We start from the raw sequence: 24,318 nt of genomic DNA, 5'->3' as shown, positions 1-24,318 counted from the left end.
CTGAGTATGTTACATGTTGTTGCACCATTTGTGTTGAATTCGTTGCTTCAAGGGATTTGGCTTGGCAGATGCTATTTAAGGTTAGCATTTAGCTAGTGCTCCGAAAGGCTCAACTACATGGTCATTTCAAATACACAAAGTGTAATTCTCTGTGTTTCATGTTTAGTTTGGCAATAAACCTCAAACTGGAGCTTCAAGCCTTTTTTTTTGAAGAGCTGTTCATTTGCCAAAGTGCTGCAGTTGTGAAGATTTTAATTTTTTTTATTTTACCTTTGGTGGCATGCGCTTTCCAGCGCTCCCTGTTCTGGTGGACCTCCTCGTTCCATAGCGCCTTGAAATTTTTCATGTCCACGGCCAGCAGGGGGCTGTGGCCTGACGAGCAGCTGTCGGAGGCCATGCTCTTCACGCAGTGTCTCTTGGCCTCCTCCGAGCTAATACTGTTCAGACTACACGCAACGACAAAGGAGAAGAGCTCAGAGCAGCAGAAATAAATACTGTTAGGTAATGTTGTAAAACAACAAAATAAATATCAATGTATTTATTTTGTGTGCGAGGCAAAAGCAGGCCGATCACTCTTTGATCACTGGTACCGTGTAACCGGCAGATGCTCGTTATTGAGCATTTGTCTTTTCGTTTGTAATACACCGAGCTTTTGTGGTTCAAACAGATGGCATCACGCCGGGTGTAAACATGACATAACTTGCGTTCTGCGCGAGATGTGCGGTGCATTCAAATGCAGTCGGAAATTTCAAACGTCCATCAATGCAGTCAATGTGAAGAACTACAAATTACTTACTATCAATCTATAAAACCTAACATATCAAGAAAAACGAGTTGGGCTATAGTATGATATAGTATGAAATCACTTATAGTATGAAATCACTATAGGCTGAAATCACTTTGTTATTTTACTTAATTACAACCAATGGTCCATATAGTGCAGATATAATATTGGGCTCAAAGTGTTGCTATTTCTGTATTGGGACAAGACTAGTGTGTGAACTTAGCTCATTTCCTATCAACTTTAAACTTAAATCGATTTCGGTGCCTTGCCTCCCCTCCAACATCGATAGAATAGATTAGAGGAGTTAAAAGCAGCGTCCCATCATGTGACAGCTCTGTGATGGGATTAGAGGAGACGGGGGGACGTCACTGAAGTCGGCAGCATTCATCCTTCGGGGAAAGGGGAACGTGTGAAGATGCGCGAGGCAAAGCGATCCAATCCGGCGTTTGTTGAGATGATTCACTTTGGACTTGACGCGCCCATCTGAGCGATGTGAGGCGAGCGATAATGGCCAGATGGTTACAGACAAGTGAAAGCGGCAATAAGAGGCGTGATGGGAGGTCTGAGGCGCTTCCAGCCCATCAGGTGAGCAGAAATCGCCACGGCTGCGTGACATTTATGCTCGGTTAGCTCCAATATGAGGGCCCGCCAAAGTTGCAATCACCCCCCCCCCCCCTGGCTGAGTGATTCTAATGGCGGGTGCTGAGCGCACTGATAAGCAGGCTGGTATTGATGTGAAAGCTGAAGGGAGGCTTCACTTTTACACAGATAAACCTTTTCTCATTAGCCCTTTTGTTCGACAGTTTTTTGTTTTCGTTTTTTTGGTTCTGGTTGAGGCCATGTAGCCAGCCCCATTTCCAAAAGGGCCAAAAATCAATTTTAATGCAAGCTCGGTATAAAGCTATGAGCCCGCCCAAACAGCCAATTGAATTCTTCCGAAAATATTTTTCATGGTATGCGGTTGTGCTGAACGAAAGGCGACGACAATCCCACACGACAGAAACGGATTCCAGTTCTCTTTCTTTGTATCAGATCCAGCGCCGATGCACGGACCCCCCCCCCCCCCTCCCCCCGAAATGCCATCTCTCTTTTGGCGCAAAACCCACCTGGAGCGCCGGAAGCCCGCAAGGCCCGAGTGCGAGGCCTCGTCGATGAGCGGCGTGACGATGCGCTCCATCATGTCGCTCAGGACGGTGAAGGTGGGCACCACGATGAAGTCGATGAAACCTGCGGAATTTATTAGCGCTAGGATTTTCATTTGTTGACGTGGATGACACACCTTGGGATTAATTCCGGGCATGGCGTCAATACAACAAAGGCCACTTTTGTATTCTTTCCCCTCACCGTCGGTTGCACGACAAAACCGATGCACGTTTGCTGTGTTCTGTTAACGTCGGCGCTCTTGCGACTCACCGATCTGGGACTGTGCCACCATTGTTGACTTTCGGTCGCAGAGCGGCGAGAAGGAAAGGCCGAGCTCGGCTTCTTTGTCCCCCTGGGGAAACACAAGAGTCGCTTAGTGGAAAGCACGCTCTCGCTCAGGGCCGCCCCCCCCCCCCTGACCAATTTGCCACCCGGGCAAAATTTCATTTGGAGGCCCTCCAAAATACTTATTGAATGAACATCACTTCAAACCTGAAATAAATGAACACATCTAATGTGAACATGCAAGTACGCCTTTTAGTGAGCAACACTTCAGCATCTAATTTTTTTTTTTTACACGCAAAGTCATCAATTATGTCCTTGCATGACAAATGCTGCGCAATGTCATAATTGATCGCTACGGTCGCCGAGCCACTTAGGGACTCTTGTGTCATTGATGAGTGGAGGGAAGTCTCGATCGTTCATTTTTTTTTTTTTTTGAAAAGCTCCCTTTAGCAGAGGCAATTTAAACAGAGTGACTTACTGCGTGAAAGGGGGCAATCCAGGAGGGATTTGGCGACAGTATGCCGTCGCATCATCATCATAATAAAAAAGACTCATGATTTCAGCCGTTGCTATTATGGGGCAGCGCGATGAAAAGCGATGTTAGCGTTGCTTTCAAATGGCCAGTTTTAAAGCATTGGTAGGGACATTAAAGAGAGAGATAATGAGTATTTAACCATTTTATCAATATCGAAAAACGATAAAGGATAACCCAGTGACCAACTAAAAACGTACTCCTCGGGAAGAATGGATACGCCCGAAAATCGAAATCATTTAAAATCGTAGCTACGGCATTAGCATCATTGCTACCTGCGAATGTGACCGATCAAAAGACGGTACAATTCTTTCATCCGGCGAATTATTTGCGGCGAAACGCAAGATGTGTAAACTCTGCTGGCATTTTCATGCTTTCCACCTGCGTGCTACTTGTTCAAATGATTCAACGGGTTTGTTGGATGAATCGCCGTACTTTCTCGAATTCATTGGCAGGTTCTGTGACGTCATCTTGCAAAACAAAGTTCGAAGGAAAAGGTGGACTTTTGATTGGCTGCAGCCGCGCACATTTCCTCTCTTTCACCCATGTAGGGATGTTCGGCCCTTTGGGGAACAAACGCATTTCATTTTCCCGTCTTGAACACTGAAGATAGAGAGGTAGGAGGTGCCGCACGGAAGCTGTTTATTGACAAGGTGCCCTCACGAGGCAAAAAAAAAAAAAAAAAAAAGCCTCATTATCGACCCCAATAACAAAAGGGGCCATGCTGACAAAAACAGTGCTTGATAATGGGGAAAAAAAGGGCGTGACTGATCACAGTTAATGGTTTCGCACACCGCATTTGACCTCTACAGCTGCTTTTTTTTTTTTGTGACAAAGAAAATGGTGGTGGCCCACCGAAAACAAACATTTTCATGCCTTTCATCTCCGGTTTGAACCATCATGAAACCAGCTCGGCAAGTATCAAAGGACTAATTGTGCCTGGGGCGGCCCGGTAGTCCAGTGGTTAGCACGTGGGCTTCACAGTGCAGAGGTACCGGGTTCGATTCCAGCTCCGGCCTCCCTGTGTGGAGTTTGCATGTTCTCCCCGGGCCTGCGTGGGTTTTCTCCGGGTGCTCCGGTTTCCTCCCACATTCCAAAAACATGCGTGGCAGGCTGATTGAACACTCTAAATTGTCCCTGGGTGTGAGTGTGAGTGCGAATGGTTGTTCGTCTATGTGTGCCCTGCGATTGGCTGGCAACCGATTCAGGGTGTCCCGCGCCTACTGCCCGGAGACGGCTGGGATGGGATCCAGCACCCCCCGCGACTCTAGTGAGGATCAAGCGGTACGGAAGATGAATGAATGAATGAATGAATAATTGTGCCTGTGTTTTGCTTGTACTTTGACTTTTTTTTTTTTTTTTAAATTGCAACACCTACCCCGAAAGAATGAACACTGCACCTAAACTGTCAAAAAAAATGTGTTGCTGATCAGCCGATGCTCACCTGTCTGAAGAACTCCTCCAGCAGAGAGGTGGTCCAACGGTGGTGCAGGTCCCAACTTTTGGCTGGGTGGCTGATGTCGGCAGTGTGCAGCAGTAAGGACAGGGCTTTCGGCTTATCGATGCTACAGACAACAATAAATGGAGTGTCATGGCCATATACTAAAGCAAAGCACTAATACAAGCTAATAGATTCGGTGGTTTAAAAAAAAAAATCCAGAGAAAGTACACAAGCAGAAACCTGAAAAGACAAGACAGCCAATCGGGGATTGGAAAGATAATGGCCCTTAAGAGATGAAAACGGAACACCGTGTATCAGAGTGGGAACGAGAGGACCAATATTCGAGTGAGAGTGTTTTGTAATGCTAATTGCTTGCAGGATCCCACCAGGTTTGGTGCGTGTCACTTAATTTCCCTGTTGTGTGTGTTTTTTTATTTTTATTTTTTTACAATGACCCTGGAAATGATGCGCACGGACATGGATCCGTATTAAATAGTGAAAGCAAATTGGCTGTTTAAGATAAGATAAGATAAGATATCCTTTATTCGTCCCACACTGGGTTTATTCTTTCTTATGGGCATGGTACGGATTCAGATTTTAGGCATTTCACCTCACATCACGTGGACGGGCAGGCGGGCAAACTGAGGATTCGATGAATAAAGGCAATATGAGACGGGGGGGGGGTGAGAAAACATGAGGTGAGCCTCTGGGGAAATTGTGGAGACAAATGCGTAAAATGCCGGAAAACCCACCACCCGCGCCATCCGTTTTTTAAAGCAACACCAAAATATTGTCCGGACCTGGAAATCCGACAACATTTCTTCCATCCGCCATGTGTCCGACCACAAATCCCAAATTATTTTCCATTTAACGTGATTACCCGCTTAAGATTAATTGCCTGTTTCCCTGCAATACGCTGTGAAGATGATTTCACATTATCGGGCATCACATTAAAACCAAGTCACGCTTGACAAACGGATTCCCACGGATACCGAAATGGAGAGCCGACGAACAAAAACACATACGGAAGGTTAAACATGGACGGGGGGGGGGGGGTCTCGCACGCACGCACAAATCTAAAGCCGTCAACTATCTGCTATCGGTGCATTAAGGGCACTTTTGGAAAAGGCATCACAAAAGGTCAACAGGTCACCCCTACGCCTCCGCACCCCTCGACTTTCCCTTATCGTCACACCTGCTACACAAGCAGGAGGGATGTCTCGCTGTCTCAAATGATTACCTGGCTTGACTCCAGCCAAGAGATAAAAAGAAGAGAAGTCAAAAGTACGTGATCGTATTGAACTCAAAATTCCCCGCAAAGTGCACATATAAAAGGTCTTTAGCAAATACCCGGGCGCCGCGGCCAAGTGGAGACTGCGGCGTATGACGGAAATTGAAGGAAAAACGTCGACTGACCCCTCGGGCTGTTGCAGGAAGTTCTTCATAGCCTTCACCTGCTGGAAGTGACATGACATGTCGGTAGCCAGGACCATCTCCACGACCAGAGCGCGCAGCTCTCTGGGAGACAAATACAAGACGAAATGAACTCTCACACCTAGGAGGGGACTGGGGGGGGGGGGGGGGGGAGAATCCAAAGCTCGCCGGAACAAAAAAAGCAGGCAGCCGGCACAGACTTTGAGAGCTATTTATAAATGTCTTGCTTTGACAGGTCCGGACTCATGCTAGGAAAATTGGATTGATGCTGTCTGCTTTCATATATTATCCGAGTTTGGCCGTGTGCAGAACTGTTGGACCTTGAAAGCGCTTTTGTCATTTCCCACAGAACGAAAAGCAGGTTCACCATGAATGCATAATGTGCACATGGAGGGTCACCGGCCTGAACTTTTCTATCGCTTCTTCGTATTATTTTTGGTGCAGCGGGAACTTGAATTGCGAGTTGAATGCCTCGTGTGGCCACTTTACCCTCATTTCAAATTGAATATTCCCCGGTGGCGATAATTGAAATGAGATTATTCCGTTCCAAGCGACCTCCCAAATTTTTTTTTCCTACGACAAAAAAAAATAAAAAAAATAAGGGTTACTGTAGTTTTCAGAGGCGGCCCGGTAGTCCAGTGGTTAGCACGTGGGCTTCACAGTGCAGAGGTACCGGGTTCGATTCCAGCTCCGGCCTCCCTGTGTGGAGTTTGCATGTTCTCCCCGAGCCTGCGTGGGTTTTCTCCGGGTGCTCCGGTTTCCTCCCACATTCCAAAAACATGCGTGGCAGGCTGATTGAACACTCTAAATTGTCCCTAGGTGTGAGTGTGAGTGCGAATGGTCGTTCGTTTCTGTGTGCCCTGCGATTGGCCGGCAACCGATTCAGGGTGTCCCCCGCCTACTGCCCGAAGACAGCTGGGATAGGCACCGGCACCCCCCCGCGACCCTAGTGAGGATCAAGCGGCTCGGAAGATGAATGAATGTAGTTTTCAGTCAAAAAATGTATAAATTGCGACACTCTTAAGTCAAGACGGGACTGTATTTGATTTCCCCATTGGCGTCACTCAGCCCCCCCCCCCCCCCCTCCCCTCTCCTTTGCTCTGACCTCCAGTCATCCTTGGAGAGGTTGTACAGGATGTTCATCTCATCGTCTTCCTGCAGCAGGCGGTAGGCCGCGCTCACGTGGTGGCTCTCCAACACTGAGCGGTCGTTGTACAGAATTGCCGTGTCGGACCTGGGAGGAGGCCAAGCAAGGACTCCATTACGCCGTTTCATGACCGCCGGCGACCAACTCATGTCATCGCTTCTCGTTTTCTTTCGGCATAATTAGGGAGATGGCCTTGATGATATTTAGCTGGGGATTTTTCAATTTTTGGTGATGAGGGGGATTTTATCGCCCATGCTGGAATTAGATCAGTCTAATGTTCATATCAATGAGATTAAATTGCCTGAAAGCGTAATGGATTTCAATTCAGGCCAAACTACTTTGCTGCCGAAATAGAAAGCCCTTGGCACACCCACGGTGAATTACTGTAATGTCCCGGACTTTGCGGCTCATCTCAAAGTCCATCGGTTCATTTCGTAGTGCGAGGGGGGTGCGTAGCAGGCCTCCTTTGAGGGACGTTACAGTGATGCCGAGTTGTATCGTCGGCTATTTCTTTTGCTGCTTCGTGTATGACGACGCGGCGGGAGGAACTGTAACTTCTCCACAAGTACGGCTTGTTTTGATTCGATTTCTTGATTTCTATTGTGCAAGAATATCTGGCGGGAGGAGCAATTTTCTCTTCACACGTTTACATGACTTCATGGTACAACACTGCATTTGTGTCACTTTAGAGCAGGCAAGTCCAAAGTCCGGCCCGGGGGCCAAATCCGGCCCGCGGTCGAATTTCATCCGGCCCTCGGCCCCTGTCATAAAATCAGTGCCGTCTGGCCCGCAGGTTGGGCGCAATGGAACACGTGTTGCATTGACTGAGGTCTCGTAGACTGGTGAGTGATGTTTCATAGAGTACTGCTTCCCTCTAGTGGCTAAATGAGTAATAGCATTCACTAAATGAGTAATAGCATTTAGACACTAGAGGGCATCACTCACGAGTTAACGAGACATCACTCCGTGTTTATATTGACTGATATGTCATATTTCAAATGATCCTTGCAGTTGTGGATACGTGTATTGCTTGTTCATTTCCCTGTTGTTCGAGTCAAAGGTTTTGTGACTATTGAAAAGTCATGGTGATACATTTTATGTTTCAAATCAATCAATTTGCACTCAGGAGACTTCTGTTTAAGAAAAAGTCAAGTGAATAAGCAGTTGCATGTGATATACCTGTTTCAAATGAACCAAAATACATTCTTAAGATTGTGGAAATTAAAATAAAAATGGAAATGTGAAACAGACTGGCTTACTAAAATTTGCTGAACAATATTGTTGTTCAATGTAAAGAATGTCAGCCAAGGTCGCCCCCCCCGACATTTTACCACATAAAATCTGGCCCCCTTGGCAAAAAGTTTGGACACCCCTGCTTTAGAGTCACAGTTTTGTTCTTATGGAGTTTGTGGTTATCTCCATTTGACTCCATCCAAAAAAATAAAAATCTTAAAGTCTTTCCAGGCTCCCTTACACAGTGAAACAAGTCTTTATTTTACAAGCTACGGAGCTCTATTTGGTCTCTTGTCCTCTCATGTTATTGCCACGGCAGCACGGCCGCGTTGCATAAAGGCCCCTCTCGCCTCGGTTAAATGAGGGCATCGATCTCGGAGTGGAGAGCCGAGCGCTTTTGATTCGATGATGCATTACCTCGTCTGAATGTGGAAGTTGTTTGTAGTCCCCGTGTGCTCGTAGTCGTGCACGGCCGCTGCGAAGATCATGGCAAAGATCTCCAACTCAGTTAACCAATGCTGGTGGATGGGGCGAGGGGCGGAGACAAGAAGGCGACGGAGGGGGGGAGGGGGGGTGACGGCGCAATGGAAAGGGCAGCCGTCAATGAGAAAGAATGCGCAAGGGGGGAGGGAATAATGGACGGGAATTAAAGTGATGCGAAATGGGAAGGCGGTGAATGGAAAAGCGAGGAAGGTTGCGTGATGGAGATGTGTAGGAGGGAATACATTACGGTTTGGGATGAATGGAAACAAACGGGCGATGGGGGGGGGAAGATGTGGGGGAAGGTCAGAGGAGCAAAAAGAAAAGTTTAGAGAAGACAAGGTCAATACGAAAAGTGTCATTTTAACGTCAAGTTGAGTGACTGGCTCCTTAAAGTAAAGTTGCCCTTAAAAAAAAAAACGAAAAATCAGCTTATCATATTTTACAAGGAGACATGCTTATTCACCCCCCCCCCCCCGCAATTTAAAAACACTAGCCCCAAACACGTTTTGAACACAAAAAATCCCAAACATAAAAAAAAAATGACAGCACAGCACAGCCTTATGCAAATGAGCCATGGCTGGCTCCACCCACTATGCCGTGGACCAATGTCAACAAATAAAGTTTTTGTGACCGTCCGTCAGCTAAATCCTCAAAGTGTGGTACCAGCACCACTTGTGGTACGCAGTCTCTCATTTATGGCACGCAAAAAAAAATTTAAAATTTCGGCACAATGCTCAATAAATATTAATTGAGTCATTAAGTACTTTTTTTCAACATTTTAAATTAACCGCACCTCTACGGCGGAGCCCTGCATATTTCATATCCGCCCCCGGTGTCCTTTTCCGAAAAGATTCTTTTGTTCTCATACTAAATAGCACATCGAATCCCTTTTGAATATCCTTCATCTGCTCCATGTCGTCTTACCGTGCACGCGTCAGCTTTCATGAAGCGTTCATGTGGATGTTGGCGTTACACACAAACACACACCCACGAGTGAGCATTTTGGTGGCCGAAAGGAACAAGAGGGAGCAAGACGGCCAACGCGTCGTCCCCTTAGCGTATTTGCTCATGGGCCCGCTTTATGAATGACCTGTTGATTGTTGATTTCATGGAGTCTGGAGGGCGCGCGGAATGACAAATGCTCTTGCGCGGCTCTCCCGGGAGCCCCCCGCGGTCAGAGCGGTAATGTTGTTTTCCTGCGCCTGGCGCGGCGCGCAGAAAAAGCCGGCGTGTCGGCGACTGTCACGGCCGTCTTATTAGGGTGGTGAAAGAAAAACACTGTGCAAGCGAGGGGTGGCTGGATAGAAATTGGGAATGAAAAGAGGCAAGCGCTGTTTTTCTTGCGCTGGGGAAAAAGTAAATAAGGTTAATCCAGCGGTGTTGCTTTTACTCCTCAGAGGACCGTGATGGAAGACTTTAAGATGAACTCACTCACACAAAATGATGCTACTTCATTTGCATTACAAATATCCAGGGACTTTTTTTTTTTTTTAATTTGCTTACCCACATACGATGTTCTAGATTTGTGTGAGCTATTGATGAGCCTCATGTGAAGGTGGTTTGTCTGACTTGAATAATTTAACTACTGAGCGCAGTCATTTATACAACACTTGACTGCGTATACGTTCGATGCGTGTTTATGCTTTACGGCAGGGGTGCCCAAACTCATTCATTCATTCATTCATCTTCCGAGCCGCTTGATCCTCACTAGGGTCGCGGGGGGTGCTGGAGCCTATCCCAGCTGTCTTCGGGCAGTAGGCGGGGGACACCCTGAATCGGTTGCCAGCCAATCGCAAGGCACACAGAAACGAACAACCATTCGCACTCACACTCACACCTAGGGCCAATTTAGAGTGTTCAATCAGCCTGCCACGCATGTTTTTGGAATGCGGGAGGAAACCGGAGCACCCGGAGAAAACCCACGCAGGCCCGGGGAGAACATGCAAACTCCACACAGGGAGGCCGGAGCTGGAATCGAACCCGGTACCTCTGCACTGTGAAGCCCACGTGCTACCCACTGGACTACCGGGCCGCCCTTGAATGAGAATCATGACGATAAACGATAGAGCGCAACAGCTCTGATCACAAGCTGCAATTGCAAACTGCTGAGCGCTAACAACTTCCGGTGATGTAATCACGCGCCACTGTAAATTGAAGGTTTACCTGCTTTATTTAATTTTTTAAATATTTTTTTGTGAAAATGAGACTGTTAAGATTATTAGTGTGCAGTGTATATTAACACAAAAATATAGTACTGAGATGTACAAAGACACAAAAATGGTTGGTTTTTTTTTCTTATCGACACTCCTTGGATCTACTTGGGACCTGTCTTAGATCTACCGGTAGATCAGGATCTACCTAATGGGCACCCCTGGTGTATATGTTCGATGCGTGTTTATGCTTTACGGGTTATTCATTGGCCCGTGGTGTCACAGGCCACAATAAATGAATCAATTCAGACGTACTCACCACCATGCCGGTCTTGAGTAATAAGTAATGAACAGTCTGTGTAACGTCGGCAGCATGTATCAAGTTGTGGTAGGGGTTTTTATGCTTGTTGTATCCGACTTCCAAGGCCTCAACAAATGACACAACTGCAGAAATTGGGATCTGGAGAGCAAAGAAAACAACGATTATGAAAAACTGTGAGCAGCAATGAAAGGGGGGTGGGGGGGGGGTAGGGTGGGGTTACTTGTGATGACTGAATGGAGGTTTCCAAAGCTTTTTAATGGTGTTTTTTTGTTGTTGTTGTCTTTTTCTACACCCACGTTGAAGCCTCTAAATGCCATTAGAGCAGTTAAACATGGCACAAAGTGCACCTGGTGGTTTGGTAAATGGGCTGTCACTTTTGTAATTATTATTGTGAGGAAAAGGTAGTTAGGTCTTATCGGGTGAGCACCGAGCGTGAATTCAGGTGTACGTTTATCACCGACATTCAGGCCAAGCGCTTTGTTTTAACAAGTACTTGTCAAGGTTTCGTAACTTTCATGTTTTCTCCATGTAATGTTTCTTGATTTCAAAAATATATACATTTTAGTATTGTCGCATTGTTCCATTTTTGGGGTCTTCTTTTCTTTTAGTTTTTTTAATATGCTCACAAACAGGTTGGACTCTTTACCTTGAAACGGCTGATGAGGTCGTATCTGGTGAGCAACTCGTAGAAAATGAATTTAAGTGCGTGATCGCCACTGGCTTCGTTCAGAGCGAACACGTCAAATGACCATTTGTCAACATTCTGTGTGAGAGAAGAAGAAAAAATAAGACGTACTCTTTTGGTCATAAATTTCAGCAACAACATGAATTCTACTTATTTACTTATTTCCAGCCATGTAGTACTGTGTGCAAAAGGTGTTTTCCCTTGTGCTTGACTTTGGAGGGCACGTGTTCATACCTTCAGCACAGATATAACGGAAGGCGGGTAGCTGAGTCCCACCAAATTGGAGGTGCGTCGGTACATTCTGTTTGGATGAGATAAAACACACCGCTGTGTGTCAACACAAGTGGTCCCAAACTAACACTCGCACGCCTTTGCCGCGCGAGAGTTAGCAAATGTTCATTCATGTTTTTTTTTTGGGGCGTCAGGGTTGGTGAAAGGTTGCAAAAATTCCAAAGAAAGATCACCAGATGATTACAGTTTTTCTTGTCGCCATCCAATTTCAATAACATTCAGTTCAATAACATTTTAATGCTGCAATCGAAACTGATTGTACCGCTCCTTCTGCTGTGCCTACCCAGGCCACAGTGTGGCAGTATAACACGACAATACCATCTTTTGTTGTTCAACTTCTCTGTCGCTTTGAAGACGACAACTACCGATGCTAATCGTGAGGTACCGGTAATCGTTGTTTGTTAGCATTGAACGAAGCGGAAATGTTGAAATTCAACTGGTTGTTTTCAATACGTGACTCGCAGTTGATGGGTCGCTCGTATCACGTGGCGCCACTGTTGTTCCCTTAGCACCAAGGTGTCACGAAACGGCAATATTTTGAAATTAGACACAGTTGGGGTAGGTGATTTTCCACCAATAATGGAAAGTAGGTTCATTTAAAAAAAAACCCAAAAACAAATATATGAATCTACACGTAGTGAATTACGTATACGCTGGGGAACACCGTACTTAGTTTTACCTCTCCACAAATATTCCCGCCTGGACGGCATGGACGATGCTTCGGAAACGAGGTTTCTCCTCATTACGTCGCAGCATCAAGCCCATCTGTCGCGTGAAGGTGGAGGCCAGCCAGTCACGCACCTCCGACGGTACCGACTCGGACTGGATGTCGCTGAGCTCATCCTCCGTGTCCACCAAACGCCTGAAAGGAGAAAAGGGGGGGGGGGGGGAAATTCAGCTGGCGGCAGTCTGACAAGGGGATCAAGGCCAAATCCTCACGATGCCCATCAAATTTCATCACATCTTACGTAACGTTGCTTCTTAAAATGCCATGATGCCCCCCCGCTCAAATCCAATTGTGTGACAGCATTGGCTCGATCGCGTTTCGCTTGACGTGTACCGTCAAAGCCTCCGAACCGAGCGCAATTTGTGACGGCAAGGCCGCAGCAACGCATCACATCACAGGTGCTCAGCGCAGTTTTCCTGCGCTCTTTTTGGGTTCATCATCCGCCATCCTGGCTCGGGTGGTCGCGCTATCGCCGGCCCTAATCTGCTTGGATCCACATGACGGAGAGCTTTACATAATTTCATAATCCTGGACATATCTCATACTCTGGACCCGCAGGCCACACATCATTCTTATCACTTAGGCTTGACTCAAATTGGGGAGGAAACCATTTTCCACGAAATAAGTAAAAATAAAGAAATGAAAAAATGATTAAAAAAAAATAAAATGTCATGAAATATTCAGTATTGACTCTTGTATGCCGACAGCATTTCACGGGTCTTTGACAATCCTACGCACGGTGATGGTTCTAGTTTCCATTCCACTATTTTACATTAATTTTCATATGTAAACACGTATCATTTTGCTTTTTTTTTTTTTTTTTACATGTTCCATCTTGATATTTTTTTCCTCCAATATACTCATGACATTCCTAATATTTTCCTGTATTTATTTGGCTAGATTTTTTTTGGTATTTTTTTTTAACTTAGTGCTTGTTTGTGTCATATATTTGTTTTATTTTACAACATTTTTCTTATATTTTTTTTTCTAATGTTTGCTACTTTCTGATTGATGCGGCTATTTTTTTCCCCCTGAATATTTTTGTATTTTTCTACTACTCAACATGGTTTTTGTCCAATATTGTGTCATATTTCTCAAGCATTTTAAGATTCATTCTCTCTTCTATTTGTTTATATATATATATATATATATATATATATATATATATATATATATATATTCATTCATTCATCTTCCGAGCCGCTTGATCCTCACTAGGGTCGCGGGGGGTGTTGGAGCCTATCCCAGCTGTCTTCGGGCAGTAGGCGGGGGACACCCTGAATTGGTTGCCAGCCAATCGCAGGGCACACAGAGACAAACAACCATTCGCACTCACACTCACACCTAGGGACAATTTAGAGTGTTCAATCAGCCTGCCATGCATGTTTTTGGAATGATGGAGGAAACCGGAGCACCCGGAGAAAACCCACGCAGGCTGAACATGCAAACTCCACACAGGGAGGCCGGAGCTGGAATCGAACCCGGTACCTCTGCACTGTGAAGCCGATGTGCTAACCACTGGACTACCGGGCCGCCTATATATATATATATATATATATATATTTTTTTTTTTTCTTGGTAATATGAGCATGATTGCTTCAGCTCTTATCAAACTGTCCACATAGCAACGTTTATGACGACCGCCTTCAACTCTTTTTGGAATACGGTGAAAATGCCGGTCATCGTTACCACTTTGCTCACAGGTTATGAAATGTTCATACCAGTTCATCTCCGCCTGCGCATAAAAACAAAAAAGCATGGCGATGCAGCCACGGATTTGAAAGCTCACCTCGTCTCCTCGATGTAGACCGACTCCAGCACGGACGCCGCATACTCGAGGTTCTTCTTGAGGTCGGTGAGGGAAGCCTCCCCTCTCTCCAGCTGTTTGACCAGACATCTTAATCTAAAACAGACATTGGACAAACCAGTTCGCAAAGTGGATTAACTCCTCTGCCATGTTGACATGATCCATTCACCGGCTAATATTATCATCTGGTTTGCCTCGGCCGCTTGTTTTTCCTTGCAGCAATGACCTATAATACAAGCCCGAGACACAGTAGTTAGAATTAAGTAGACACACTGCCGAAAAAAAAAGATAAAATCACAGCGACCAGCATGCCGTGCACACTGGCGGGTGAGAACCCGGAAGAGAAGACAAATAGCGGCAGTGAGGACGAGTGCCCGTGGAGGACGGACTTGTATAGAAGCCCGCGGTGCGGAGCGGGCGCGCTCCGTTCCGCACGTGCAAGTGCCATCGACGCGGTGACGGGTCAAACGCGGGGTAATTAACAGCATTAAATATAGCTGCCTTCCATCTGCAAGTGTCAGATCCAGCTAGATGACTCGGACAATCAGTTCATGGGCGTGGTCGTCGTTAACCTCTTTAAAATGTGCTTGTCCTTCCACAGCTGTCAGCAGTGACCGTTGAAGTGCGAGGAGTGGAGTTCGAATACCAAAGTTTAGATAAGACAGTCGGGCGGTCACTGTGAAATACTTTTGGAATGGAATGAATGCGCCTTGAATAAACCAATGTCATTTTACATGGCTGCAAATTAATTTACCGCCAAAGGTCATCGGGGTCAAATACAGGCACAATACACTTGACTTCCTGCGGCAGGCCGGCTACTGCCGACGCTTTGCTGGTCATGTGATCGCTCATAGTGAAAGGCCTTGCGGGAGACGCGTGTTGTTGAATTATTCAGCGGAAAGGTTTCAGATGCTCTCATTGATTACAGGTAATGTGACAGCGGCCGTATTTTTGCCTCCTAATTAAACCCAATTCGGCCGCCTAAAGAATTTAAACAATCGGTCACCAGATTCACACACATATGTTGAATGCTGCATCCATGACCGAGATGTCAGAGCACTTTATATTTACCCGATACCACCGGCGGATTCTTAATCCGTTTATCGTTTCACCCGGCACGAGCGGGTGAAGAAATTAACCTTGAAAAAAGCAGATTGCAGGCTGAAATACGTGAAGGTCAGAGAAAACAGAGCGACTAAGAAAGCATCCTTTGAAGACACAGAGTTGTGGTTTCGATGTGTCGTTTGATGTACGGACCGACCCCCTGCCGCACTTTAGGTCAGAGAGCTGGCGCTTGTGTAGTCCACTTGTGAGAGTCCCCCCCCCCCCCTTTGTGGTGAATGATTTACGATTGCCACCAAACACGGTCGATTTGGTGACCACCCTTTAAACCAGGGGTGTCCAAACTTTTTGCCAACGGGGCCAGATTTTATGTGGTAAAATGTCGGGGGGCCGACCTTGGCTGACATTCTTAACATTGAACAACAATATTGTTCAACTAATTTTAGTAAGCCAGTCTGTTTCACATTTCCATTTTTATTTTAATTTCAACAATCTTAAGAATTTCTTTTGGTTCATTTGAAACAGGAATTTGAAATATGACATATCAGTCAATATAAACACGGAGTGATGTCTTGATAACTCGTGAGTGATGCCCTCTAGTGTCTAAATGCTATTACTCATTTAGTGAATGCTATTACTCATTTAGCCACTAGAGGGAAGCAGTACTCTATGAAACATCACTCACCAGTCTACGAGACCTCAGTCAATGCAACACGTGTTCCATTACGCCCAACCTGCGGGCCAGACGGTACTGATTTTATGACGGGGGCCAAGGGCCGGATGAAATTCGACCGCGGGCCGGACTTTGGACATGCCTGCTTTAAACGCTTTTCTACCTCAGCGACTCAAAACGCTTCACTCGGTTATCTCATTCACCAACCGATGACGCAGCATCAGGAGCAACTGGGGGTTCAGTATCTTCCTCAAGGACACTTCAAGATGGTCGCAATGGCAACCGCGGGAAATGCTCCAAATGGCTGCTGCTCGTGTGTTTCACAGCTAAATTTGATTTTATTTCTTTTTTTAAATACATGTTGGAACATGTGCCCAATTTTGAATGCACCGTTTATGGCTATTAATCTTCTCAAATTCTCTGGGAGCAGCCTAATTGTGTTTTGGGTGGGATGGGACACCCACAGTGGATTTATTTTCACCAGGATCCAAGCGATGGAATTATGCGTGAGAAGAATCTGGAGAGTTTGAAGGAAATCGGAGGATCAGGATTCAGGTTAGTGCAGAGCCATGAAACTGCTCTCAACAATGATGAAATCTCTAAAACCCTTCAAAAGAAAGCGTCTCCCTTCTCTCCGGTATACGTGATTGAAATTTGGGAGCTACCTGACAAAGTTTCCAAGACGTCTGCAAAGGGTGCCTGAAAGTGATCCAAAAGTTGCATAGAAGGACCGCCTCACAACAACATGTCAGCTTTCCCGAGTGGCGAGTGTTTTCGAGCACGGCTACTTGAAAGTTTTTGTGTGTCTTGTCGTAATAGACATGCCAACTAATAACAACCATACCCCGACGCCTATTCATCCCCGCACGTGGAGCACTTTATTCCGTTCTTTTTGCTCGCCAACAAAATCACCTTGGCTCTATCACGTGCGATCTAAGCGCCTCGCATTTTAATGCCACCGCATCCACATCTTTGCTGCATTTCAATAACAATGAAACTATTCAAAATCATTCGGCTACATTAGCATTCCTTTAATCCGGATGCTAGTCTTAGATTCTTATATTTAAAAAAATATATTTTATTACTGCTTAGTTACATATCTCATGGCTGTTCACAGCTGCCTTCCCGCGTTGCGCCGCGCGGCTATTTTAAGAGGAAGTGATTGGGATGTAGGGAGCGCCATCAGCACGTGCGGTTTTGGCTAGCTAATGACGGTTATTAGGAGCAGCTGTGTGCCGCACAGCTCCCCTGCTCATATCGGCGTCACGGAAAAACCACAGTCACTCTATAAACTATCAGAAAAAGTTAAAAAGTCACGCGATAGGTCGGAAATTATATCCACCGTATGTCAATATTGGAAAAAATATTCCCTGCGCGCATGTGGGCGCGTGAGCGTGCGCATTAGCGTAGCCTGCGTGCGCATTAGCGTAGCCTGCGCGCGCGTTGAAATGTGCGAGTGTGTGTTTTTGCTCAATTTAGCTCTGACAGCTGAGGTCAGACACGGCGGCCCGGAAGCGCTTGACCCTCTGAAGATGCGCTTTAATCACGCGTCGCACGCCAGATGCTTACAAACACACTTCCGTGTGTGCATTGTTTCACAAATCTCACAAGACCTCAGCGCAGCGCACTGTGAAACTGTTATTTGACGAATCAAACTGTTTATACAGCGGTTCTTCGACCGATGACTCATCGATGTGGTAAGAAGGCCAATTTCCAAATAATCTTGACCTTAAGATTTAGCATTCAGCGTTCTTTATTAGGAATTTGACTGAACAGAATCTGGACAGTCCATGACGTTTAACGGCCCTGCAAGAGGCTGTTTTTATGATAAAAATCAATCCAAATGTCAACATCAATTGCTCTTTTTTTTTTATTAACAGAACAAATAAAGTGGATGTAGCAAACATTTTATTTCACGCGGACATTTGTCACCCTGAACCATCACCACGGTGGGAGACACAAAGACTTCATAAACATTGGCTGGGGGAGGGTCTAAATGTTCACCTTTGGGCAAATTCATACCTACTATTATATTATATATACATGATTATATTATAAAATATGTGATGTGCTGTATTGATCCCAAATCATCCCATAACCATGATAATAAGCCATTTTCAGCCTTTCCAAGAGCATTTTCAGCAGAGCGGAAAGAAGAGGAGGCGAGGAAATCAGAATGTCGGCATCGCAGCTTACATTTTCCGATGAGATTCCTGGCTCAACGGTGTGTAATCAATGCCCCGGGGTCAATATAATCACCCGCGAAGATTAGCGTGGGAACACGCAGCGCGGTTTTGTGATAAGATAAGCGGCACGAGGACTGTGAAAACATGATGTCTGAGGTCCTGCGCCTGCGTCGTGATTTGAGGCTATAGACGGATGTGGAGAACCGGCAGGGATGTACCAGTAATTTGATCTCGAGTTGCTGTGCGATCAGCAGAAAAATGCTAGTCGGCCAAATGGAAACACGGAACTCATCCCAAGTTGTGTTACGTAAATCAAGTTGATAAAGTAGCACCCACAATTGAGTTTGGGAGGGAACCAGCTGTTGTGTGGACTAAAACGCTTCCACCGCTCTCATTGAATGATTTTTGTGTGTGTGTGTGTGTGCTTCATTGAACAATGGCTGCAACTCCTTGGAAAATTTCCGATACGCGTTTCTAAACAAAGCCTTTCCCGTGGGAGGCGGCGCGTGACAGACATGACGAGAGCAGCGGGCGATAGAAGAATCCTTAAAAAAGATCAGTACTCGGCTGAACGCGGCCCACTCATGTCAATGTCGCAATCAAACACACCTTTAGGAATTCAAGGATGAAGGCACTTTAAATATTATTTAAAAAAAAAAAAAGCCAAATGAATATGTGTTTGCGTCATGCCCTGTTAAAGTCTCTCTAAAATGCAATTTCATCTAAATTGTTGCAAACAGGCCCGGCAAATTCAAATCCTGTACTTACAAGATTGCTCATTAGAGTGATGCCTTGAGATACAAATTCAATTTGTGTCTGCAACCATGCTCATAACTCAAAACACGAGTATCTTTTCTCGTTGGAATGAACCGAAATGGATGAATCAGTTTCATTTGTAGAAACAGGAATTATTTGACAAGACAATAATTTTTGGAAAATATTCAGAGGGCTCAGAGAAAAAAAAAATCTGGTGATGAACACCTCGAGCATTGCGACAAACATCTGCTGAGTGAAGCTTCAAAGCTGTAAGAAAATTGACTTTGGTGAAATTTGATTTGATCAACGCAATGGACCGCTTCGGTGTTTGATTTTGCAGCAGCTGAGTCATCATTCTTAAAGGGCCAAACGTTCATTTGGCCGATGGAGCTTTTACCGTCATGATAAGCTCTGCAGCCATTTCCATGTGAAAGAAAGGCCCCATAAATTGTGACGACACCCTGACTATGTGTGGGTTTAATATCCAGAGAGCTTGAAAAGGATGAAAGTGCCATCGGGCCACAAAGTTGACAGTGAAGGGTATTCGGCCAATGTTTTATTTGCAAGCGTCTTTCATAGCTTTGGCTCTTGTTTTTTTGTTTTGTTTTTTTGTATTAATCCGAGTGAGCAATTTGACATTTCAGGGGGAAAAGTCATTTGTTTTGCAGCAGAGAGCTTAACGGTGCACAGTCGGAGCGCGTCATGATCCGGCGCAGTAACAATTGCGGCAGGCGCACTGACGTCAGGAAAACGTTGATGATGGCAACTAAGAGATTGGCACCCCTTGACCACCTTGGGGAAGATTATAATGCCGATATCAGGATATACTGTACATGTAGCTGGTCCCGGCTCCTCACTAAGCGATCATAATATTAGTCGGTCTTTGTCGAGGATAAAGAATGTACGCCTGTAAATATTGTTCAATTAACATTCTACAAGTGTTGCCCCAACATTTGTGTTTGAAAATCTGATGTTATTCATTAACCACTCCAGTGTTTCCAAGTATGTGTTACCATTAAAACAGCTAAAAGTTATGCAATTCATTCATTCATTCATCTTCCGTACCGCTTGATCCTCATTAGGGTCGCGGGGGGTGCCGGAGCCCATCCCAGCCGTCTCCGGGCAATAGGCGGGGGACACCCTGAATCGGTTGCCAGCCAATCACAGGGCACACACAGACGAGCAACCATCCACGCTCACACTCACACCTAGGGACAATTTAGAGTGTTCAATCAGCCTGCCAAGCATATTTTCGGAATGTGGGAGGAAACCGGAGCACCCGGAGAAAACCCACGCAGGCCCGGGGAGAACATGCAAACTCCACACAGGGAGGCCGGAGCTGGAATCGAACCCGGTACCTCTGCACTGTGAAGCCCACGTGCTAACCACTGGACTACCGGGCCGCCCGTTATGCAATTTAGTTATTCAATAATATTGTATAATATAGTAGGATTAATTCATTTGAAATCTAGCGCAATCAAACAGAACAGTAAAATTTAACCTTAAAAATTCAAATCAGGGTCGTCATGCTAAGATGTAGCAAGCTAGCATTTGAAGCAAGCATAAGACAGAAATTCTGTGAAGCAGAAAGTCTCTCAAAGGTATCGTGTTTAACGAGTGTTGATGCCACCTTCGTATCGGTGCCAAAAGAATCTGTGACCACGACTTGTACAAGAAGAGACACAGTCTCTCAGGACATCAAGTGGGAGGCCAAGATTCACTCCATCCTGAAAAAAGGCCCGGCAGAGGATGTACTGTACTTCCTGGTGCTGCTGAGGAAGCTTCTTCTACATACGTGGCCAATATTATTATGACATTTCACAGTTCCAGTGATCCCAAAAACCTTTTCTGTAGTTCCAGTGATCCCAAAAACATTTTTTCTTTTTCAATGGCATTTTTACCGCGTTAGCAAAGCAAGCGGAGGGAAACTGGGGTCCATTCAAATGCAACAGACTGTCAAATTATGGGAAATGATAAATAGGCGAATTGAGAGAATAGCTCAGTGTGTAATCAGTCCAGTTCAGTGGCCTGACAGAAAACAAACCGACTGCACTAATTGACCTAGCAACACACTTTCTGTCCCTTCAACTGTTCAAACGGGGACAAGATGAACAGATCAGGTAATACACGTGCCCCCTTATTTATAGCGTTTCAAAATATCATCTCCGGCACGTCAACCCGTCACTGCCCATAAGATGTCTAGTCCTTTAAGGTCAGCACAGCGGCACATGAAACGGATGCTTGCAAGGGCTCATTTGAATCCGTAAAGAGCCGCAAAACAAAATCAAACATCATCCATAATCTCACAAATCCCGCCTTTTGCTTTGCGTCCAGCGGGCATTACCGACGGCGTGAGCTGTCCTGTCAAACAGCATTCCACTACAATCTGTGTCCACGCTTGAAAGTAGAACCTCGATGCGCATCGGTCTGCAAATTATGTAATCTCACAGAATAAAACATGAAAGCAAGGGGAAGGAGTGGGGGTGGGGGGTGGTGTGGCAAAGGGAATTTTTTTGGACAGGATGTTGACAAATAGATCAATCATGTGTCGCTGTTTCAGTGGGAAGGATTGACAGCGCTTTAAAAAGAAGAAGAAAAAAATAGTAAAAAATTCCAACAATGTTTTTGGCATATGAGAGTGTAGAAATTGGTTTCTCATTTGCAAAAAAAAAAGCCTCACGATTAACCTCACGCAAATCATTTGAGTGCAATGCGAGTATGATAACTCTCATTGGTCCTCAGTGATCGGAATTCAACGCAAACAAAGTCGAGCATGTGCCCTGAGAAATGTCTCGGATTTCATTTGCGAGACTTTTTCACGCTCCACTGATGAAGGCGCCAACATTTAGCCTTCGTACTGCCAAAAAACAAATCGCTAACTACCAATTCACCATTACGGCGCTCCCGTTAAAGGATCGTTAGTCTAGACCCAAGCCCTCCCCACATTCTTCTGGTGTAATGAGATGAACCCAATCATCCAGCTGCAACTCACAAGTGACCTCCGACTTCTCAGGAGGTTCAAGGCCTGAGACTCTCAAAATCAGCAGTCCACAATGAGCAGAGCCTTGGGAATAACAGGTGAAATGATTTTGTGAAGGCGGCCCGGTAGTCCAGTGGTTAGCACATCGGCTTCACAGTGCAGAGGTACCGGGTTCGATTCCAGTTCCGGCCTCCCTGTGTGGAGTTTGCATGTTCTCCCCCGGGCCTGCGTGGGTTTTCTCCGGGTGCTGCGGTTTCCTCCCACATTCCAAAAACATGCATGGCAGGCTGATTGGACGCTCTAAATTGTCCCGAGGTGTGAGTGTGAGTGCGAATGGTTGTTCGTCTCTGTGTGCCCTGTGATTGGCTGGCAACCAATTCAGGGTGTCCCCCGCCTACTGCCCGCAGACAGCTGGGATAGGCTTCAGCACCCCCCGCGACCCTAGTGAGGATCATAAAGGATATCTTATCTTATCTTATCAAGCGGCTCGGAAGATGAATGAATGAATGAATGATTTTGTGAATCAAGTCCAAGAAGGGCAGGTGGAACGGGGGGCGAGGAGGCAGGCAGTTGTCCAAAGTCAAAGAGGTGTCATGATGTGAGCGCTGACAAAACCAAAATGTCACCCGGTGGTATATCGCAGTGGTTCAAACACAAAGCTGATAATTGGCAGCTTGTGTATCAAAGAACTCGTCAGGTCACTTGTAGTTGAGGACAAGCCACTTTATTAGCTTGAAAACGGATGCTCCTCCAGTCAAAAATGCAGCGTGGTCGCAAACGTGGTCCAAGTGGAACAAGACAAACGGTAATGATTTTGATAAGATCATTTAGTCCATTCCAAATATCGTTTCATAAGGCCATGTCATTTGTAGCTCCAGGACGTTTGATTTGCAAGCGTCGCACTGGGTGCCAACAACAGGTGTCGTCACTGCCAAACTCTGATGCTGTAATAATGATTTCAACGTTTTTTTTTTCTTCCCCCCTCTCTCTCCCTGCCATCACAATCTGTCAGGCAAATTAGGGCATGTCAAGCTCCAACTGTGGCAAAGCTAAAAAAAAAAACCCCACTGAGTAAAATGATGGCGCACTTGAAAATCCTAACGACAGTAAAGGACGTTGTGATTCAATGAGATGAGCGAGATCAAAAACAATGGCAGCCGAGAGATTTTTTTTTTTTTCTTACTACTTATACCATTAGGGGCGGCACGCTAGTCAACTGGTTAGCACGTTGACTTCACAGTGCAGAGGTGCGTCCGGTGCGGAATTTGTATGTTCTCCCCGTACCTGCGTGGGTTTTCTCCGGGTACTGCGGTTTCCTCCCACATTCCAAAAAACATGCATGGCAGGAAAGACTGAACACTCGAAATTGTCCATAGATGTCAATCAAACATCATCTATGTTGTAACTGGAGCCGCTAAGTCGCGACATGTCTCTATAGACAGGCCTGGAAACCTCCTGATATGCCAAGGTTAGGGAACAAATGACCGCCTAAACTGAACGGCTACTTAAAGATAACCACATTTGTGGACCGGTGAGATAAAACCGGCGGAATCGATGAGATTACCGCGTCGATACTGATCCTGGAGATGCAATAAAAGATCAGCGTTTTGTGAGTCGACCGGATAACCACAACAGCGATCCAGGTAGTGGAGAACGGCCAATGATAAGACAGCAGCTGCATCAGCACACGAGCATGTATACAGTTGAAGCCGATCCTCTTAGGCTGAGCAACAGCGATAGCAGATTGTAGCCATTCGAAAGGACATGATTCGGGTGATGAAGATGATTCAGGTGGCAAAACCAACGGAGTGAGACGCAAAAGAGCCAAAACGCAGCTGCCGCATGCATGAACACGCACGTGCACACCGATAAATCAATAAAAGCTGAAAAGAGGCGTGCTGCTGTCTTTAAACGTTCATGTCACAGTGCACGAGTCTGTCAAATCAAAAACAACAGATTGGCAAACAATTATAAACTAGATGAATTATAATAAATACAGTGAGCGGAATGGAGCCGACAGTTATAGAGTAAAAGCAGTGTTTGCTCTGAAAAAAAAATCATATAAAAAAAAAAAAAAAAAAATCGAGAGGAGCCAGATGAGGTGGCTTGGGCATCTGATTCGGATGCCTCCTGAGCGCCTCCCCGGTGAGGTGTTCCGGTCATGTCCCACCGGGAGGAGACCCCGAGGAAGACCCAG

At 45.7% G+C, this 24,318-nt stretch overlaps 1 protein-coding gene across 7 annotated transcripts in view; it reads right to left on the bottom strand.

The window, feature by feature from the left end:
* pde1cb (phosphodiesterase 1C, calmodulin-dependent b) overlaps positions 1–24,318 on the bottom strand; it is a 64,306-nt gene that overhangs the window by 5,476 nt on the left and 34,512 nt on the right. For all 7 annotated transcript variants that reach the window (XM_052088159.1, XM_052088160.1, XM_052088158.1 and 4 more), the window contains 12 exons: positions 14,447–14,560; positions 12,610–12,792; positions 11,874–11,940; positions 11,601–11,717; positions 10,952–11,092; positions 8,417–8,517; positions 6,725–6,853; positions 5,602–5,703; positions 4,189–4,309; positions 2,198–2,279; positions 1,891–2,011; positions 271–446 (listed from right to left, as the gene is read on the bottom strand). In XM_052088159.1, coding sequence (XP_051944119.1) covers positions 271–446; positions 1,891–2,011; positions 2,198–2,279; positions 4,189–4,309; positions 5,602–5,703; positions 6,725–6,853; positions 8,417–8,517; positions 10,952–11,092; positions 11,601–11,717; positions 11,874–11,940; positions 12,610–12,792; positions 14,447–14,560 — 1,454 coding nt within the window. The remainder of the gene's footprint in view (positions 1–270; positions 447–1,890; positions 2,012–2,197; positions 2,280–4,188; positions 4,310–5,601; positions 5,704–6,724; positions 6,854–8,416; positions 8,518–10,951; positions 11,093–11,600; positions 11,718–11,873; positions 11,941–12,609; positions 12,793–14,446; positions 14,561–24,318) is intronic.

The sequence above is a fragment of the Hippocampus zosterae genome, chromosome 15 (genome assembly GCF_025434085.1).
Source record: "Hippocampus zosterae strain Florida chromosome 15, ASM2543408v3, whole genome shotgun sequence".
Taxonomy (NCBI): Eukaryota; Metazoa; Chordata; class Actinopteri; order Syngnathiformes; family Syngnathidae; genus Hippocampus; species Hippocampus zosterae.
This window is presented reverse-complemented; position numbering and strand designations above follow the sequence as displayed.